The 16,348-nt window shown below is 38.2% G+C and overlaps 1 protein-coding gene across 1 annotated transcript; it reads left to right on the top strand.

Moving 5' to 3' along the window:
- Window positions 1-12,416: 12,416 nt before the first annotated feature.
- LOC120216659 (serine carboxypeptidase 1-like) lies at window positions 12,417-15,900 on the top strand. The gene is made up of 9 exons (XM_039214012.1): window positions 12,417-12,879; window positions 13,781-13,888; window positions 13,976-14,250; window positions 14,327-14,593; window positions 14,794-14,900; window positions 15,098-15,181; window positions 15,306-15,411; window positions 15,491-15,657; window positions 15,748-15,900. The coding sequence occupies exons 1-8, from the start codon at window positions 12,492-12,494 to the stop codon at window positions 15,641-15,643; spliced, it is 1,488 nt and encodes a 495-aa protein (XP_039069943.1). The 5' UTR covers window positions 12,417-12,491; the 3' UTR covers window positions 15,644-15,657; window positions 15,748-15,900.
- Window positions 15,901-16,348: the final 448 nt, after the last annotated feature.

The following is a 16,348-nucleotide window of genomic DNA, read 5'->3' as shown; positions in this document are numbered from 1 at the left end:
TGTTGAGGTGTCTACATTACGCGGTGAGGTAGCCGCTCTACGTGAGATGGTAGCATCGTTGCAGAATGAGGTTCATACTCTACGCAACGAGGTAAGTTTAAGATTTTTCATACTCGTAATTCATTCGGTTGCTGCCAATACTGCTAAACTGTTTTTGTTAGTATTTGTTTTTGGTTTTGTTTTTGTCTTTTGGTTGAAGTAATGCAATCCATTCAAGTTTCAATTTGCAGAAGAAGAATAGTTTACTTTCGCAACACGAAAATGACTATCGCAACGCTGAAATGGCTATCGCAATGCGAAATGAAAATCGCAACGACAAAATCGCAATGCGAAATGAAATCGCAACGACCAAATCGCAACGTGAAATGAAAATCGCAATGCGATTTGTGTTTCGCGTTGCGATTTTGTCGTTGCGATTTCATTTCGCGTTGCGATTTTAAGTTTCGTGTTGCGAAAGTAAACTATTCTTCTTCTAGAATGTTTATATATGTTGTCCTTTTAAATGTTTATATAAGTGCTTACTTCTGGAATGTTATCTGAGCATTTTGTGAACTATGATAGAATAATGATTTGGGTGAATACAATGCTAGTTTGAAACATATTTGTCTTTGTTTAATATCATGTCTGTTTATTTACTGATTTATGTATTATTTTTTTTAGCGGCCCGATAAGGTGGATGCTTTACGTCGGGTTTTCCTTGCACGACGGAGTTCACGCATCAGACGGCGTGGACGTGCTATTACGTCTCCGTTCACCCTAATGGTGCGAAGACTCCGCAAGAAAAAGCCCGACTCACCGGTCATCCCTCAAGAGTCCCCTCCAATCGTTCAAGAGGCCCCTATTCTCCCTCAAGATTCCCCCCCACCGTTCAAGAGGCCACTGTCATCGTTGAAGAGGTCCCTCCCACCATTCCAGAGCCCGATTCATATGGGGTAATATATCGAAGTATTGAGAAACCCCCACCGGTTCCGGACATGATGGATGAGAGTTGGCTCTCGTATGAGTTACCGGCTAGTACCCTTCCGGTATCTGAAGTGGAGAGGAGACAACTACCAGAAACAATTGTGGATAATACCCTTTGGGCTAAGACCGCAGTTGATTTTTATCTACATGAGCGGAGCCAAGGGTGTTACACTGACATCAGCAAACTCAACGATGAAATGTTTTTGTTGCTTGATCGGTCTTGGTGGGGTGTGCTATTAGGGGTTGAAGACAGTGACTATTTGGATGGGGAGGTAAGTCTTATATTTGTCTTATATATGATTTTGATTAATTTGTTTAAAAATTAATGTAATTCACTAATATATGTATTTTTTGTAAAACAGCATATCGATGCGTGGGTGTCACGTCTACTAATAATAAGGAAGCTTAGGAAAAATAAAAAAAAATTCGCTATATACAATAATGCCGACGGCTTTTCACGCAGTTCACTTGAAGAATCAACGAGATGAATCATTTTTGTTGGGCAATGGACAAGCTAAACTTTATCCTGCATGGTGGGAGGTCGATAAGGTTAGTGTTTATTTTTTAAATTTTTAAAGGTGTTCATAAATAAGTGCGCAAATAAATGAATTATTACTTATGATCGCAGGTGTTTATCCCTGTTTTGGAACGTCGTCACTGGCTTCTCGTCCAACTTCAGCTCCCATCCCTGAAGATAATAGTGTATGACAGCATGATCAATTACATATCACTGTCTGATTTGAGAGATATTTTCAAGGGATGGAGCTCTCATTTGGCTAAATTCTTGGATGGGATTAATTATTGGAGTCATTCTGGACACAAGAAGCCAAAGAAGTTCAATGTCACAGTTGTCAGAGACGAGACCGCGCCACAGCAATCGCCGGGAGCCAGAGGGGATTGTGGTCCTCTCGTATGCCTTTGCTTGGCGCGTTTGACGACGGGAAGCACAGAGTTTTTACCTCCCACCGATAGAGATAGAGCTGCAGTAGGCTTGTGGTTTTGGCATTATATGGCTAGAGCAATATATTCGAGACGCTGCCTACCTGCATCCGCGTTATGAAAGTGTCCATTGTTAATTGGTAAGTCAAATGCAAGTTTTGTTAACATATATACTCCTTTTGGTTTCAAAATGTTTGGTTAAGTACCTAGAATTCAATAATTTGCTGTTTGCAGGTTTTAGATGTGTAGGAAGTCTTGTTTGAGCAAATGTTTGGTTTCTACAGGTTAATCCTTAAGTGAGCTGCGTGAAATGGATGTACGGGGTCACAAAGTTGTTGATTCATTGATTCAATAATTGATGAAGAAATAAGAATTATTATTATTTTTTGATTGTTTAATTGATTTGTAAAAGATGATTTGTAAATGTTGATTTGTTTAATTGACGTGTACATAATTTGTGTTGAAATGTAATAGTTGATTTGTTGATTTTCAATCTGCTTTATGTTGAAGGCAAAACAGACTATCGCAACGCGAAATGGCTATCTCAACGAGAAAATCGCAATGCGAATTTCTCGTTGCGATAACCATTTTCGCGTTGCGATAACCATTTTCGCGTTGCGATAGCCATTTTCGCGTTGCGATAGCCATTTTCGCGTTGCGATAGTCAAATGAATGTCTAATAAGTGATAACAACTGAACAGATCATAGCAATGTTCAAACTCAAGTTACTAATACATGCCTAACTGAAAATGTTAAAAGTGCACACATAAAATACACATAATGCAAGTTTTGTTAACATATATACTCCTTTTGGTTTGAAAATGTTTGGTTAAGTACCTAGAATTCAATAATAATTGTTAAAAGTTTATGCATGTTAATCCTCGTTGCCTTTTTCATTTCACATTGCGATTCTATCGTTGCGATTTGCATTTCCCATTGCGATGGTCAAATGATTGCCTTTCGCAACGCGATTCTGACTTTCGCAACGAGATAATACAGAATCGCAATGCGAGTTTCAAAGTTTGCAACATGTTTTAGTTTCGCAAGCCAAATTTTTTGTGTATATATATACGCAGCAGCAACAACTCATAACCTAAATCCCTAAATCGCAACTCATTCCATCTCCATCTATCACTCTCTCCGGCGACATCCGTTCCAATATCCAACGACATCCTTCCCCATCCGACAACAGGTCTTAGTTTCGCATCTCGTTTGTTTAGTTACAACTATGAAATCATCTAATGTTGATCATGTTTGGATAGATTTATGTTTTGGAGGGTCATGGGAGAATGTTCATGGTGTTTTACAATATATGCCTTTACCCATGAATCTTCAACTAAAACTGTCATTAAAGAAGTTAACTTATGAAACCCTAATGTTACGTGTTTCAAAGAAATTGAATTTAGAGCCCCTAAGTGGATTTAGGCTATCTTATCAGAGAAATGGTAAAGTTTATTTGTTAACCGACAATGAAGATGTTGAACGATTCATTGCTTACATTAATGTTTCAAGTGATGATGTTACATTGTATGTTGTTGAACCTAGAAGTAGTATTGTTGGGTCAGTAGCGGGTAGTAATCAACTAAGTGGGTCTCAAAACCCACATCCTTTCTCTAATCCAAATCCAAATCAACTTTCAGCACCAAATTCCGGTTTTCGTATTGACCAATTAGACGATGATGAGCCAAGAGAAAAAATTGTGAGTACTAGTCAGTATTCGAAATTTGATCTTGGTCAATACCCGGACTTTGATATTGGTCAATACACGGATTTTGATGATGTTTCAGAAGAAGAAACAGACCCTGCGTGTAATGATTTTGATATTGGTCAATACCCGAATTTTGATGATGAAACACCCGTTGCCGAGGAAGATGTTGTTGATGATAATGAGGAGGAAGTTACGACTGTGAATGAACATGTTGAACATCCATTCTGTAATTCATATAATCCTGAAGAAGAAAAAGAAGAAGAAAAAGTCCCCGAAAAAGAAAATGCCACGGGAGTATAACTGGAATATGCCAGAATTACTTCAGTTACCGGAAGAAGAGTTGGCAAAGAAAGCAGTTGATTGTTACACAAAAGTTATTCGTATCAAGAAAGATGATAGTTTTGATACAAAGGAAGACTTGAAGATAGCTTTGTATACGAAATGTGTGGAAGATGGCTATCAACTAAAAGTTAACAAATCAAGCAAAGATCGTTTCGAAACAAGGTGTACGATTGACAAAAACTGTACGTGGCGTATGATTGCAAAGAGGATAAAAGATTGCGCAATGTTTCAAGTTAGGACTTTTATTGATAAACATACATGTTCAAGAACCCAAGTTTTTCCTCACCATAGACAGGCAAACAAAAAGGTGTTGGGTGGTTTTCTGGCTGAGTTAATGTTTTTGAATGGCAGGGTATATCGGGGACATGAAATTATGACTGACATGAATGCTCGGTTCAAGATTAGTATATCATATTCTCAAGCTTGGAGAGCCAAATGTTATGCCTTGGAATTGTTGAGGGGGTCGCCAGAAGCATCGTTTGCCCAACTGCCGGCTTATTGTCACAATTTAAAGCTGAAAAATCCTGGGTCGGTAACTCATATCAAAACAGATAGAGATGGACGCTTTGAGTTGCTGTTTATCGCCATTGGTGCTGCGGTTAGTAAATCAATATAATTCTGTTGACTCATTTCTGTTAGTTACATGCATTTCACATTTAAATGATTATATTTCTTGTGTATATTATTTTGTAGATTCGTTCGTTTATTACTTGCATGCGCCCAGTTATTATAGTTGACGGAGCACATTTGAAAGGTCGATACCTTGGAGTAAACTTATTAGCAGTAGCCATGGATGCTAACAATGGGATATTGCCAATAGCTTACGGGGTTGGCAAATCTGAAACCTCTTATTCATGGACATGGTTTATGGGGCATCTTAGGGATTGCATAGGTCCTATTAACAATCTGACAATCATATCCGATAGGGCAAACTCAATTGACAACGCTGTTAGAAGGTGTTTCCCAGATGCTTTTCATGGACTTTGTGGTGTTCATTTGTATAGAAATCTAAAATCAAGGTATGCTGGTATAAAAAAGCATAAATGGACATACTGGAAGGCTGTAAAGGCTTATCGGGAAGTGGATTTCAATAAGCATATAAATTGTTTAAGACGTGTTTTACCTCAGTGTGCTCAAACACTAGAAGATGTCGGGTTTGAAAGATGGTCAAGAGTACATCAACTTGGAGCAAGATATGGTTTCATGACGTCTAATAGTGCAGAATCAATTAACGCTCTAAGTCGTCATTCCCGGAAATTACCCATTACTATGTTAATGGAGTTTTTTCGAGCCTCTATTCAACAGTGGTACTACAAGAAAAGAAACCATGCAGGTATTATTTCTTTGAATTCGTAACTTATCATATATTTTACTAAGTATTATTTATTTAAATTTACAGGAACATTGGAACATCGTGTTACACCATGGACTGAAAAAAAGATAACGAAACGTGTTGTGAAGTAAACGTCATGGAGAGTTGAACCATGTTCAAACACTTTGTTTGAAGTACTGGATAATAACTTAAATGGGCTTGTCGATCTAAATGCAAGGACGTGTAGTTGTATGAAATGGCAAACATCTGGTTATCCATGTGGCCATGTTATAAAAGTTGCTCTTCATCTAAACCAAGATGATTCAAGCACATACGCTATGGATTGCTACACTACAGAAGTATATCGACAGACTTATGCCGAGATTGTCTACCCTATTTCACATCCTTCTGAGTGGGACATACCAGATGACTTACAAACAGTTTTGCCACCAGCCATGGACAGAAGGCTACCTGGCCGACCAAAAAGTCACGATCGTATACCGTCTAAGGGTGAAGAGAAGAAGAGATCGACATGTAGTCGGTGCAAGGAAAGTGGTCATACAAGGTTGACATGTGGATCACCAGTGCCATCACAATCATCTTTTCCTCTACCAAAATATGGATCATCATCAAAATCCAAAGCTCATATGGTGTCAAGAAAAAGGCAATCAAAATTGCAATCATCTTTAAAATCCCAATCACAACTGGCTTCACCTTTTGGGACTGTTAACTTAGGTGATTTTTAAATGCAAACGTTGTATTATGTAGATTTTATGTGTGAACTTTTAACATTTTCAGTTAGGCATGTATTAGTAACTTGAGTTTGAAAATTGCTATGATCTGTTCCAGTTGTTATCACTTAATAGGCAATCATCTTAATGTCCATCGCAACGCGGAAATTACTATCGCAATGCGAAATGAAAATCGCAACGAGAGAATCGCAATGCGAAATGAAAATCGCAACGAGGGAATCGCAATGAGAAATGAAAATCGCAACGCGAATTTAATTTCGCGTTGCGATTTTCATTTTCGCGTTGCGATTCTCTCGTTGCGATTTTCATTCCGCATTGCGATAGTACTTTTTGCCTTCAACATAATGCAGATTGAAATCAACAAAATCAACCATTACATTTCAATCAATTAAACAAGCACAAATAAGAATTATGTTAACATCAATTAAACAAATCAACTTTTACAAATCACCTTTACAAATCAATTAAACAATCAAAAAATAAGCAATAATTATTAGAGAAAATAACACTTCTACTATTGAATCAACTTTTGCAGCCATACATCATTTTCACGCAGCTCACTTCTGAGATTAACCTGCATAAACCAAACATTTGCTCAAACAACACTTTCTACACATCTAAAACCTACAAACAACAAATTATTGAATTCTAGGTACTTAACCAAACATTTTCAAACCACAAGCCTATAAACATACCAATTGTTTATGGACATTTTTATAACGCGGATGCAGGTAGGCAGCGTCTCGTATATATCGATCTAGCCATATAATGTCGAAACCACAAGCCTACTGCAGCTCTATCTATATCGGTGGGAGGTAGATACTTTATACTTCCTGTGATCAAACGGTCCAACGCCAAGCATACGAGAGGACCACAATCCCCTCTGGGTCCTTTCGTTTGTTGTGGTGCGGTCTCGTCTCTACTAACTGTAATATTGAGCTTCTTTGGCTTCTTGTTTCCAGAACGAGTCCAATAATTTATCGCATCCAAGTATTTAGCCAAATAAGAGCTCCATCCCTTAATAATATCTCTTAAATCAGCCAATGATATGTAATTTATCATGCTGTCATATACTATTACCTTAAGGGATGGGATCTGAAGCTCGACAAGAAGCCAATGGTTACGTTCCAAAACAGGGATAAACACCTGCAATCATAAGTAATAATTCATTCATTTGCGCACTTATTTATGAATACCTTTAAACTCAATATAAAATAAACACTAACCTTATCGACCTCCCACCATGCAGGATAAAGTTTAGCTTGTCCATTGCCCAACGCAAATGATTCATCTCGTTGATTCTTCAAGTGAACGGCGTCAAAAGACGTCGGCATAATTGTATACCGTGTATTTCTTTTATTTTCCTTAAGTTTCCTAATTATTAGAAGACGTGACACCCACGCATCGATATGCTGTTTTACAAAAAAAGACATATATTAGTAACTTACATAAATTTACAAAAAAAATAATCAAATGAAAATATAAGAAAAATATAAGACTTACCCCTCCATCGAAATAGCCATTGTCTTCGACCCCTAATAATACGCCCCACCAAGACCGATCAAGCAACAAATAGATATCATCATTGAGCTTGCATATGTCAGTGAAACACCCCTGGCTTCGCTCATGTAGATAAAAATCAACTGCGGTCTTAGCCCAAAGGGTGTTATCCAGAATTGTGTCCGGTAGTTGTTTCCTCTCCTCTTCAGATACCGGTATGGTACTGGCCGGTAACTCATACGAGAGCCAACTTGAATCCATCATGTCCGGCACGTCAGAGGGTTTCTCAAGAATCCTATATATGACGCCATGTGAATCGGGCTCTTGAATGGTGGGAGGGACCTCTTCAACGATGACAGTGGCCTCTTGAACGGTGGGAGGGGACTCTCGAGGAATGATAGGGGCCTCTTCAACGATAGGAGTGGACTCTTGAGGGATGATAGGCGAGTCGGGCTTCTTCTTGCGGTGTCTTCGCACTATTGGGGTATACGGAGACTTAATAGCACGTGCACGCCGTCTGATGCGTGAACTCTGTCGTGCAAGAAAAACCCGACGTAAAGCATCCACCTTATCGGTCCGCTAAATAAAAATACAAATATCAGTAAATAAACAGACATTATATTTAAACAGTGAAAACAAAGATAAATATATTTCAAACTTTCAACCAAAAGACAAAACAAAGACAAATACTAACTTCACAGTGTTAAAGTAAAAAGTTTAGCAGTTTTGGCAGCAACCGAATAAATTTACTAAGCAATCTAAGTGAAATGGTTAATTTAAGTGAAATTACGAGTAAATTTATCATCAAGTTAAATATGGAAAATCTTAAACTTACCTCGTTGCGTAGAGTATGAACCTCATTCTACAACGATACTACCATCTCACGTAGAGCGGCAACCTCACCACGTAAAGTAGACACCTCCACACGCCATGCACCATCGTTATCAAGTAGAGTACCGATCTCCTCACGCAAGGCATTGACCTCATCACGTAACTCCCTTGACTCATCCCGTGGAGGTGGAGAATAGGGAGATAGAAGTCGTGGCATCTTTGCCGGTCGCCTATCATGAGGTGATGGTGGAGAAGAGGCTCGATGATGTGACGGGATAGGTGATGGCTCTCGTTGTAGAGGTGTATAGTCGGGTCGATCAGGTGATGGCTCTAGGTGAGGTGATGGCTCTCGAAGTGGAGGAAGTGGAGGCTGCTCATCATTCGTGCCATCAAGAAAACGCTGACTAGCTTGCCACCAATCAGTGGCAAGCTCAGCCTCCGTGGGTGTCAGTCTCATTAATGGAATGTTGGCCTCCTAAAAATATAAAAACTCAAACAAAGTTAAACGTCTAATATTAATAACTTGTTTATATATGATAGTATTTGTGTTAACTTACATTATTTATTGTCGCATATGGTATTAAGTCTTCCCAATCCAACAGACGTTTCCTCTTCCAGGAAATAGCCCTGGGAATATCATTTGAAGTTTTTATTGCATATGTCTTCATGGCGGGAAAGGCCTCGAATATCCAAATCTACAAACAATATAATAACAAACATTAGTAATTGTTAAATAATTAATTATAATTTTGAAAACATTATATAGAAATTCTTACCTTAAAGGCCCAAACAAAGCCTGACAAAGTGTATTTCGACCCATCGCCCCGCAAACTTTTGCGGTCATCAAAGGCAGACGACAACTTAGTCCAGGTAGCTTTCCATATATACGAACCCCACGGAAACAGATTCCATGCATTTAGGTCCTCTACCAATAATATTAGCTCCTGAGGAATATGTTGTCTGGCCTCTCTGCCTAAAAAGCCGGCATACAAAAGTAGTAGAAGGCATACTCGGACAACATCGACGTCATTCATCCGAGTAAAACCATCTTTCTTATTAAACAATTTCTTCATGTCGTCGACGTGTAAGTTCGGCTTCTCTATTGACTCATCATGAAAAACCCTGGATAACCATGATGGGCGGGTGATATGACGAGTGTACCGGCCTACATCATCGTGTCTGAATCGTAGACCAGTGATTAAGCAGAACTCCTTCCGCCCAAAACAAGTATACGCCGGTGGAAAATGAAACCATATCTCTTCCTCACCACGTTGTATACTGTCGGGTAGATCGCTAGTCATGGTCTGAAGCCACAAATGGGTCAAACTAGCATCTCCACCCGGATGCTGTACTCTCAGCCATGGCCCGAAGCAGGTTTCTTCAAACAATTTTCTTTGTGCAGGTGAAAGCTTCGAAGCAATTGTAGTGGCTAGGCTAACTTTATTCCTTAATGTCAATGAAGCCGAAAAAAATTTCTACAAAAAAACAATAAACATACCAAGTTAGATATACCAAAAATTACACTGTCAAGATATACCAAAAACAAAACAATAAACATAAATAGTAGTTTATTCTTGAAACTAAAACTTGCAACACTGTTTTTGTCTTTTGGTTGAAATGAAAATCACAACGAGATAATGAGAATCGCAACGCGGAAATGACTATCGCAACGAGAGAATCGCAACGCGAAATGAAAATCGCAACCGCGAAATAAAAATCGCAACGCGAAATGAAAATCGCAACGCGAAATGAAAATCGCAATGCGATTTTGGTTTTGCGTTGCGATTTTTATTTCGCGTTGCGATAGTTATTTCCGCGTTGCGATTTTCATTCTCGAAACTATTCTTCTTCTGCATTACTTCAACCAAAAGACAAAGCAAAGACAAATACTAACTTCACAGGCTAAACAGATTAGCAGTATTGGCAGCAATCGAATGAATTTAATAAGAAATCTAAGTGAAATGGTTAATCTATTATTGAAATTACCAGTAAACTTATCATCAATCTCAATATGAAAAACCTAAAATAATGCAAAAATTTCAAAATAAAAATAAAAAAAACTAACCCTCGGAGGTTGATTTTCCATTTCTGAATGATTGTGAGGGATTTTTGACTGTGAATGGTTGTGAGGGATTTCGCCGGCGATGGGGACGGAAATCTTCGGAGATGGGGACGGATTTCGCCGTAGAGAGTGAGAGATGGAGATGGGACTGAGTGTTGTGTTTTTGGGTTTGAGGTTATGAGTTGCGATTACTGTGGACGGTTCAGTTTCCGATTTATTAAGAAAAAATTCGTGTTTGGAATTTGAAAAAAAAAAATACGCGTTAATACGAATGGCGCTATGTAAATCGCGTTGCGAAAGTCAGAACCGCGTTGCGAAAGTCAGTATCTCGTTGCGATTTTGTATTATCGCATTGTGATAAGTATCGCATTGCGATTTTCCCAATTCGCGTTGCGATTTACTTATTCGCATTGCGAATTGGGAAAATCGCAACGACATTGTATACCATCGCAACGCGATTTCCAACTATCGCAACGCGAAATGCAACGCGAATTTGCGATAATGGAGATCGCGTTGCGAATTAGCGATCGCATTGCGATTTTGTTGGTCATTTTAGAAAATGCGGAAAAAGTTGGTTAAAATCGTATATTATATGGGATTTTTGGTCACTGAGGTTATTTTCTCATATTAAAATTACGAAAATTGGCCATGCTTCGCTGTTTATATCATTGGATCCCTCCCTTTGACGGCATTGCCAGTCGCAAATTTAGGGTTTCCTTCTTTCTGTCTAATATAAACCTAATTGGCCATGCTTCGCTGTGTTTCATCTGTCAAAGTTTACATTATTGTACCATCTGATTGTATTTTTAAGGGCGACTGCGTGTTTTTTTAACTCGCCCTATGTAGTCCTTCATATTATTTCCATTTCAACCAAGAAACAAGGAGTTTAAACTTCTTTTAAGTTTGTATTTTCTTATATAAATAAAAAATTATTTAAAGTAGAATTAGACTCAGACTCAACTCTATAATTAACTAATCTTAGAGCTAAAAGCCACTTTTATAGGCATGAACAGAGTAAAAAGAAATTGATTGTGGATTAAATTTTGATTAATATGAGGTAAGTACAAGGTAGTATATGTTCAAAGATAACTCTTAATAATTTGACATTGAACGTTCACATGTCTATTATTCATGATACTCGAACCTCCTCAAAAAATAACAATAATTCATTTATCACCAAGATCGCTTAATTCCTATAAAACTTTAAAAATTGAAACATCTAAAAAGTGTTATAAACTAATGATTAATATTAATATTTGGAGAATCAATATAATATGTATAAATTTATTATAAAACAACTCCATGTGTATGTATTTTTGTGTATACGAAGACAAGCAGCGTGGGTGATTCAGCTTCTTTTTTTCCTATAAGCAATGATAAGGAAAAAGTGGAATCCCGGCTGGCTCCACAATCCAGGTTAATCAGAAATTGAATCTCAATTATTAATCCAAATTCCAAGCCTTGGAGATAATCAAAACTAAGTGCTTTCTAGACATGTTTAATTAAATTATTGGAGTGATGGGATGGATGGTGCCTTGCTTTTGCCTGCAACATGCAGCACATATATACCACTAATCAACACTAGAGATAAGGATGATGACAGGTTCTCATGTGAAAAGTACCCAACCCAACTCAACAAAAATGGAATATACATCGCTGTGAAGAAACAAATGGCTAAGCACTGCACTCATCAATTTGGGGAAAGATTGGATACAGTAACTCTAGGGACCAATCATGCAATTAGCATTTACTGGGGGTTTTGAAAACCGCCGCTCAAATTGCAGCCATTCTATGAGGTTAAGTACTACTAGAATACAAGGGGTATACAGTGAGAGAGAGATTAAAAAGATAATATCCAAATCCAAAAGTGGATTAAAATTCGTCCCTAAATGGCGGTATCAAGTCGGCCCCAATAGCCAAGTGCTGCAAACTTCAACTTGCCAACAAAAGAATATCAAATATACAATTATTAGTTTCCACATGTATATATACATTCAGACGCACTAGAGTGGCACTACAAGTTGGCATAAGCTCTTCAGTTCAGAGGCAACAAACTCTGCGCTGAAATTTACATTAACAGCGATGAGAATTATCGTGATATGGTTGCTGCTGCTACTTCCTTACTACTTCCCGGGTTACCCCATTTCATCATGTATGGGAAACCAGATTGATAATCTCAACCGTTTGATTGCAGCTCGCAGATCCTCCAACCCTCCTCGCTCTGAGTTGTGGGCTCGCCTAGATGATTTAGGAAACAGTCATGACTCTCCGGTGTTCGAAAGATCTCAGAAAGGGTTGATGCAAGCTGACAAGATCGACACATTGCCAGGTCAGCCTGGAGGGGTGGATTTTGATCAGTACGCGGGCTATGTAACAGTAGATCCAGTGCCTGACCGAGCATTGTTCTATTATTTTGTGGAGTCATCGGTGGATTCTCTGAATAAGCCCCTCGTTTTATGGTTAAACGGAGGTAATTTAACTGCTGAAACTCGTTTATAGCTGTCGACTCTATATCCGCAGATATATTTTTACGTTTGTTGCATAATTATAGAAAAATATCATGTTAAATCGTACCTGAATATGCCGTTGCATCTGTTGTTTAGCGTTCAGACACGAATCTGTCCTTGGTTGTTTATTATTTCAGGGTAGAAATAACGTTGTCCATTACCTTGAAACAATAATATCCCGCTCGAGTCTTATCTTCAAACGATTAGTGAACGATTTCCCACAAGCGAAACGGACCAATGGTGGTCGTTATCTCGAAGCTTGATGATGATTAAAGCATCATTCCGACACATAATTTAGTGGGCGCCGCCCACTAATTGAATATATCGTTATCGACTTTTTCGATGGTCTCTGTGTTTTGTACCTAAACAGCTTCACTGAGTTAATCATTATCAAACTGTTCAAAGTTAAAAGATTCCTACAGTGGCATGTGCTTCCTTCTCCCTGGACTGTGAGTTTAGGAAAAGAATCGACGTATCTGCCCTTGAAATTAGTCAAATTTGAAACAGCTATAATGCACAGATTATCTCCAAATAATTCCCAGCAGAGTTCTGGACGTTTTTTCTATTTTTCCCAGCTGTAACAAATATATTAGCATTACATAAAAGATTTCTCGTGGTCTATAAACCAGATTCTTAATTTTCTTTTAAATACTATTTTTTGATATTTATGCTTAATGTTCTTTGAATACAAATATGATTTGTGATTTTTTAAATATATAAAAGCTCGAAAAGTTGAAATTGGATACGTATTCGCATTCAACACGATAAAATACGTATCATTTTCAATCTGCTTACTATATAGCAGTATAGGCTTTAGGCATTGTTGTGGAAAGAGAAAAAAGGTTGATGGACGTTGTTGTACAGGTCCAGGATGCTCGTCTTTTGGAATTGGAGCCATGCAAGAGTTGGGACCTTTCAGAGTAAATAGTGACGGGAAAACGCTATACAGAAATGAATATGCATGGAACACTGGTACATGAACTCTCTTTTCGGTTTGACATCATCACAATCTCAAATTCTCCTTGATTCTTTTACCGAAACATTTCTCAAATTTTGCAGTTGCAAACGTGTTATTCCTGGAATCACCAGCAGGAGTTGGATTCTCTTATTCAAAAAATTCCTCCGACTATACTGACGTAGGTGACAAGAGAACAGCAGAGGACTCCTATGTTTTTCTCCTCAACTGGCTTGAAAGATTTCCACAGTATAAAACACGAGATCTCTTTATAACCGGTGAGAGCTATGCCGGTCATTATGTTCCTCAGCTCGCTTCTTATATTCTCTCGAGAAACAAGGGCACAAATCAAACCGTCATCAATCTCAAAGGAATTGCTGTAAGTTTACTACAAAAATTCACCCTTCTACCACCATAAACCTTGTCTACATGTTTGTAATGGCTACATATTGCAGATAGGAAATGCCTGGATAGATGATGACATCTGTACGAAGGGGCTATTTGATTATTTATGGACACACGCTCTTAACTCGGATGAGACCAATGAAGGAATTAATAAGTACTGCGACTTTGCTAGTGAAAATCTGGTTACCAACATCACTGTGGAGCAATGTGACAAGTATCAAAATCAGGGACTAATGGAAATGGGAGACATTGACTTGTACGGCATTTACGCCCCTATATGCAACCGATCGGCCATAAAACCTGACTCAAATGGTAATGTAAGTATCATCATGCTTCATGACAAGTCTTCTACCAAAAACAATGAAGAAATTAGTAGGATACAAAAGCTTTTACCCACTGGTTCTGTAGGTTTAATTCAAACTTGTATAAGATCTGAAACGAAGGCTTTTTGTTTTCAAAGCAAATACACCATAAAGAGAGGGGCCAACCTAATTCTCTGATGGTGTTGAATTGTTAGGTCTTGAATTTTGATCCCTGCGCTGGCGTTCACGTTGAGTCCTACCTAAATCTTGCCGAGGTACAAGCAGCTCTTCATGCCAAAGCTACAAAATGGTCAGGATGCGGGTAAGCACGACCACAGTTTACTCCTTTCAAAGACATTCGCAAAATAAAACTCTAATTTGACTTTAACAAAATTGTTTTCAGAAGTATTTCTGCATCATATACATGCAAATCGGAAGAAAAATATTTATACCAAATCAAAGAACCTATAGAGGATGAAACAAATATCTCTGACCAGTCTGCTTGTGTATCATGCCCAGTGATGTTGGATGGACAGACAGCCCAAGTTCTACTCTTCCTCAAATACGGGAGTTGGCAAAAGTGATTAGTGTGTGGATATACAGGTATAGATTAAAAACTCGCTTAATTTCCTCAACAAAACTAAAGTACTAAAAGAAAAGGAGAATTACTAATAGTCTATATAATAGTATGTACTTTTTTTTATTTATTAAAATCTGCTGCTTCCAGTGGCGATACAGATGGTCGAGTTCCAGTGACCTCCTCTCGGTATGCCATCAAGTCCCTACAGCTTCCAGTAGAGACTGCTTGGCAGCCATGGTACTCTGACAGTGAGGTAATATGGATTTTTTCCCGTCATTCGATGAATCAATGCCAAAACCTTTTAATGCATATTCCATGTCTAATGGTGGCAGGTTGGAGGATATGTCGTTGGCTACAAGGGAGTGGTTTTCACCACAGTTCGGGGAGCTGGACACACGGTTCCAAGCTACAAGCCAGCAAGAGTACTTACCATGATCACATCTTTCCTTCAGGGGAAACTGCCTCCAGGTCATCCGTCGTCTTAAAAAGAACCCTTACGGTATGTATTTTATTGCGGGAATATTCTTGATCTGAAATTCCAGAAATTTACTGCCAAGCTGACATGCTTTCTCTATATAATTTCCTGTAGGAGAAGGACTATCTATAAAATGGACGCTAAATAAATTGAACCACTCCTCTGCAGATGGAGTTTATTTAAAAAAAGTTACAGAAATGTATGGACAAGTATTGTTATGTTTTCATCTTAGCAACTATCTAATAAAGATAAAATCTTTACAGTGCATCAACCAAGCACAAGTTGGGCCAAAAGCGTACAGAGCTCACATAATGACTGCCAAAACCTCTCTATTGCAACTTGACAAATTTCAAAGAATTCATCCCACTCCCACACAAGCACAAATTCAGTATTGGCCTTATCAGGTCATCAAGTTCGTAATAAGGCAAGGTTTGACAGCAACATTTAAAATATTTCAGTATAAGCATACACGTGACGATTTTAGACAAGCATTTTAGGTTAAAGAGATTTTTTTATTATTATCACAAAGGAATGCATAAAAAATGAAAGGCACGGTAACTATGATTACAAGTTCAATTGATAGTCTACTAACTGCTCATCAGATTTCATGGAGTGAAATTTCCCCCCATTCAATTTCAACACAACTGACATTGAGTCAAAAGAATGGGCTTACAGTAAGAAAATGCATGTACAGATTATGACAATGTGAATTGAA

Source organism: Hibiscus syriacus, unplaced genomic scaffold (genome assembly GCF_006381635.1).
Source record: "Hibiscus syriacus cultivar Baekdansim isolate YM2019G1 unplaced genomic scaffold, ASM638163v2 tig00110163_pilon, whole genome shotgun sequence".
Lineage (NCBI taxonomy): Eukaryota > Viridiplantae > Streptophyta > Magnoliopsida > Malvales > Malvaceae > Hibiscus > Hibiscus syriacus.
Note: the sequence above shows the minus strand (reverse complement) of the source record. Positions and strands in the feature narration are given on the sequence as shown.

Coding starts and splice junctions, on each gene's coding strand:
- LOC120216659 (XM_039214012.1), top strand. CDS start 12,492: ATGAGAATTATCGTGATATGGTTGCTGCTGCTACTTCCTTACTACTTC. Junction 12,880..13,780: donor CGTTTTATGGTTAAACGGAG/GTAATTTAACTG, acceptor GTTGTTGTACAG/GTCCAGGATGCTCGTCTTTT. Junction 13,889..13,975: donor TGAATATGCATGGAACACTG/GTACATGAACTC, acceptor CAAATTTTGCAG/TTGCAAACGTGTTATTCCTG.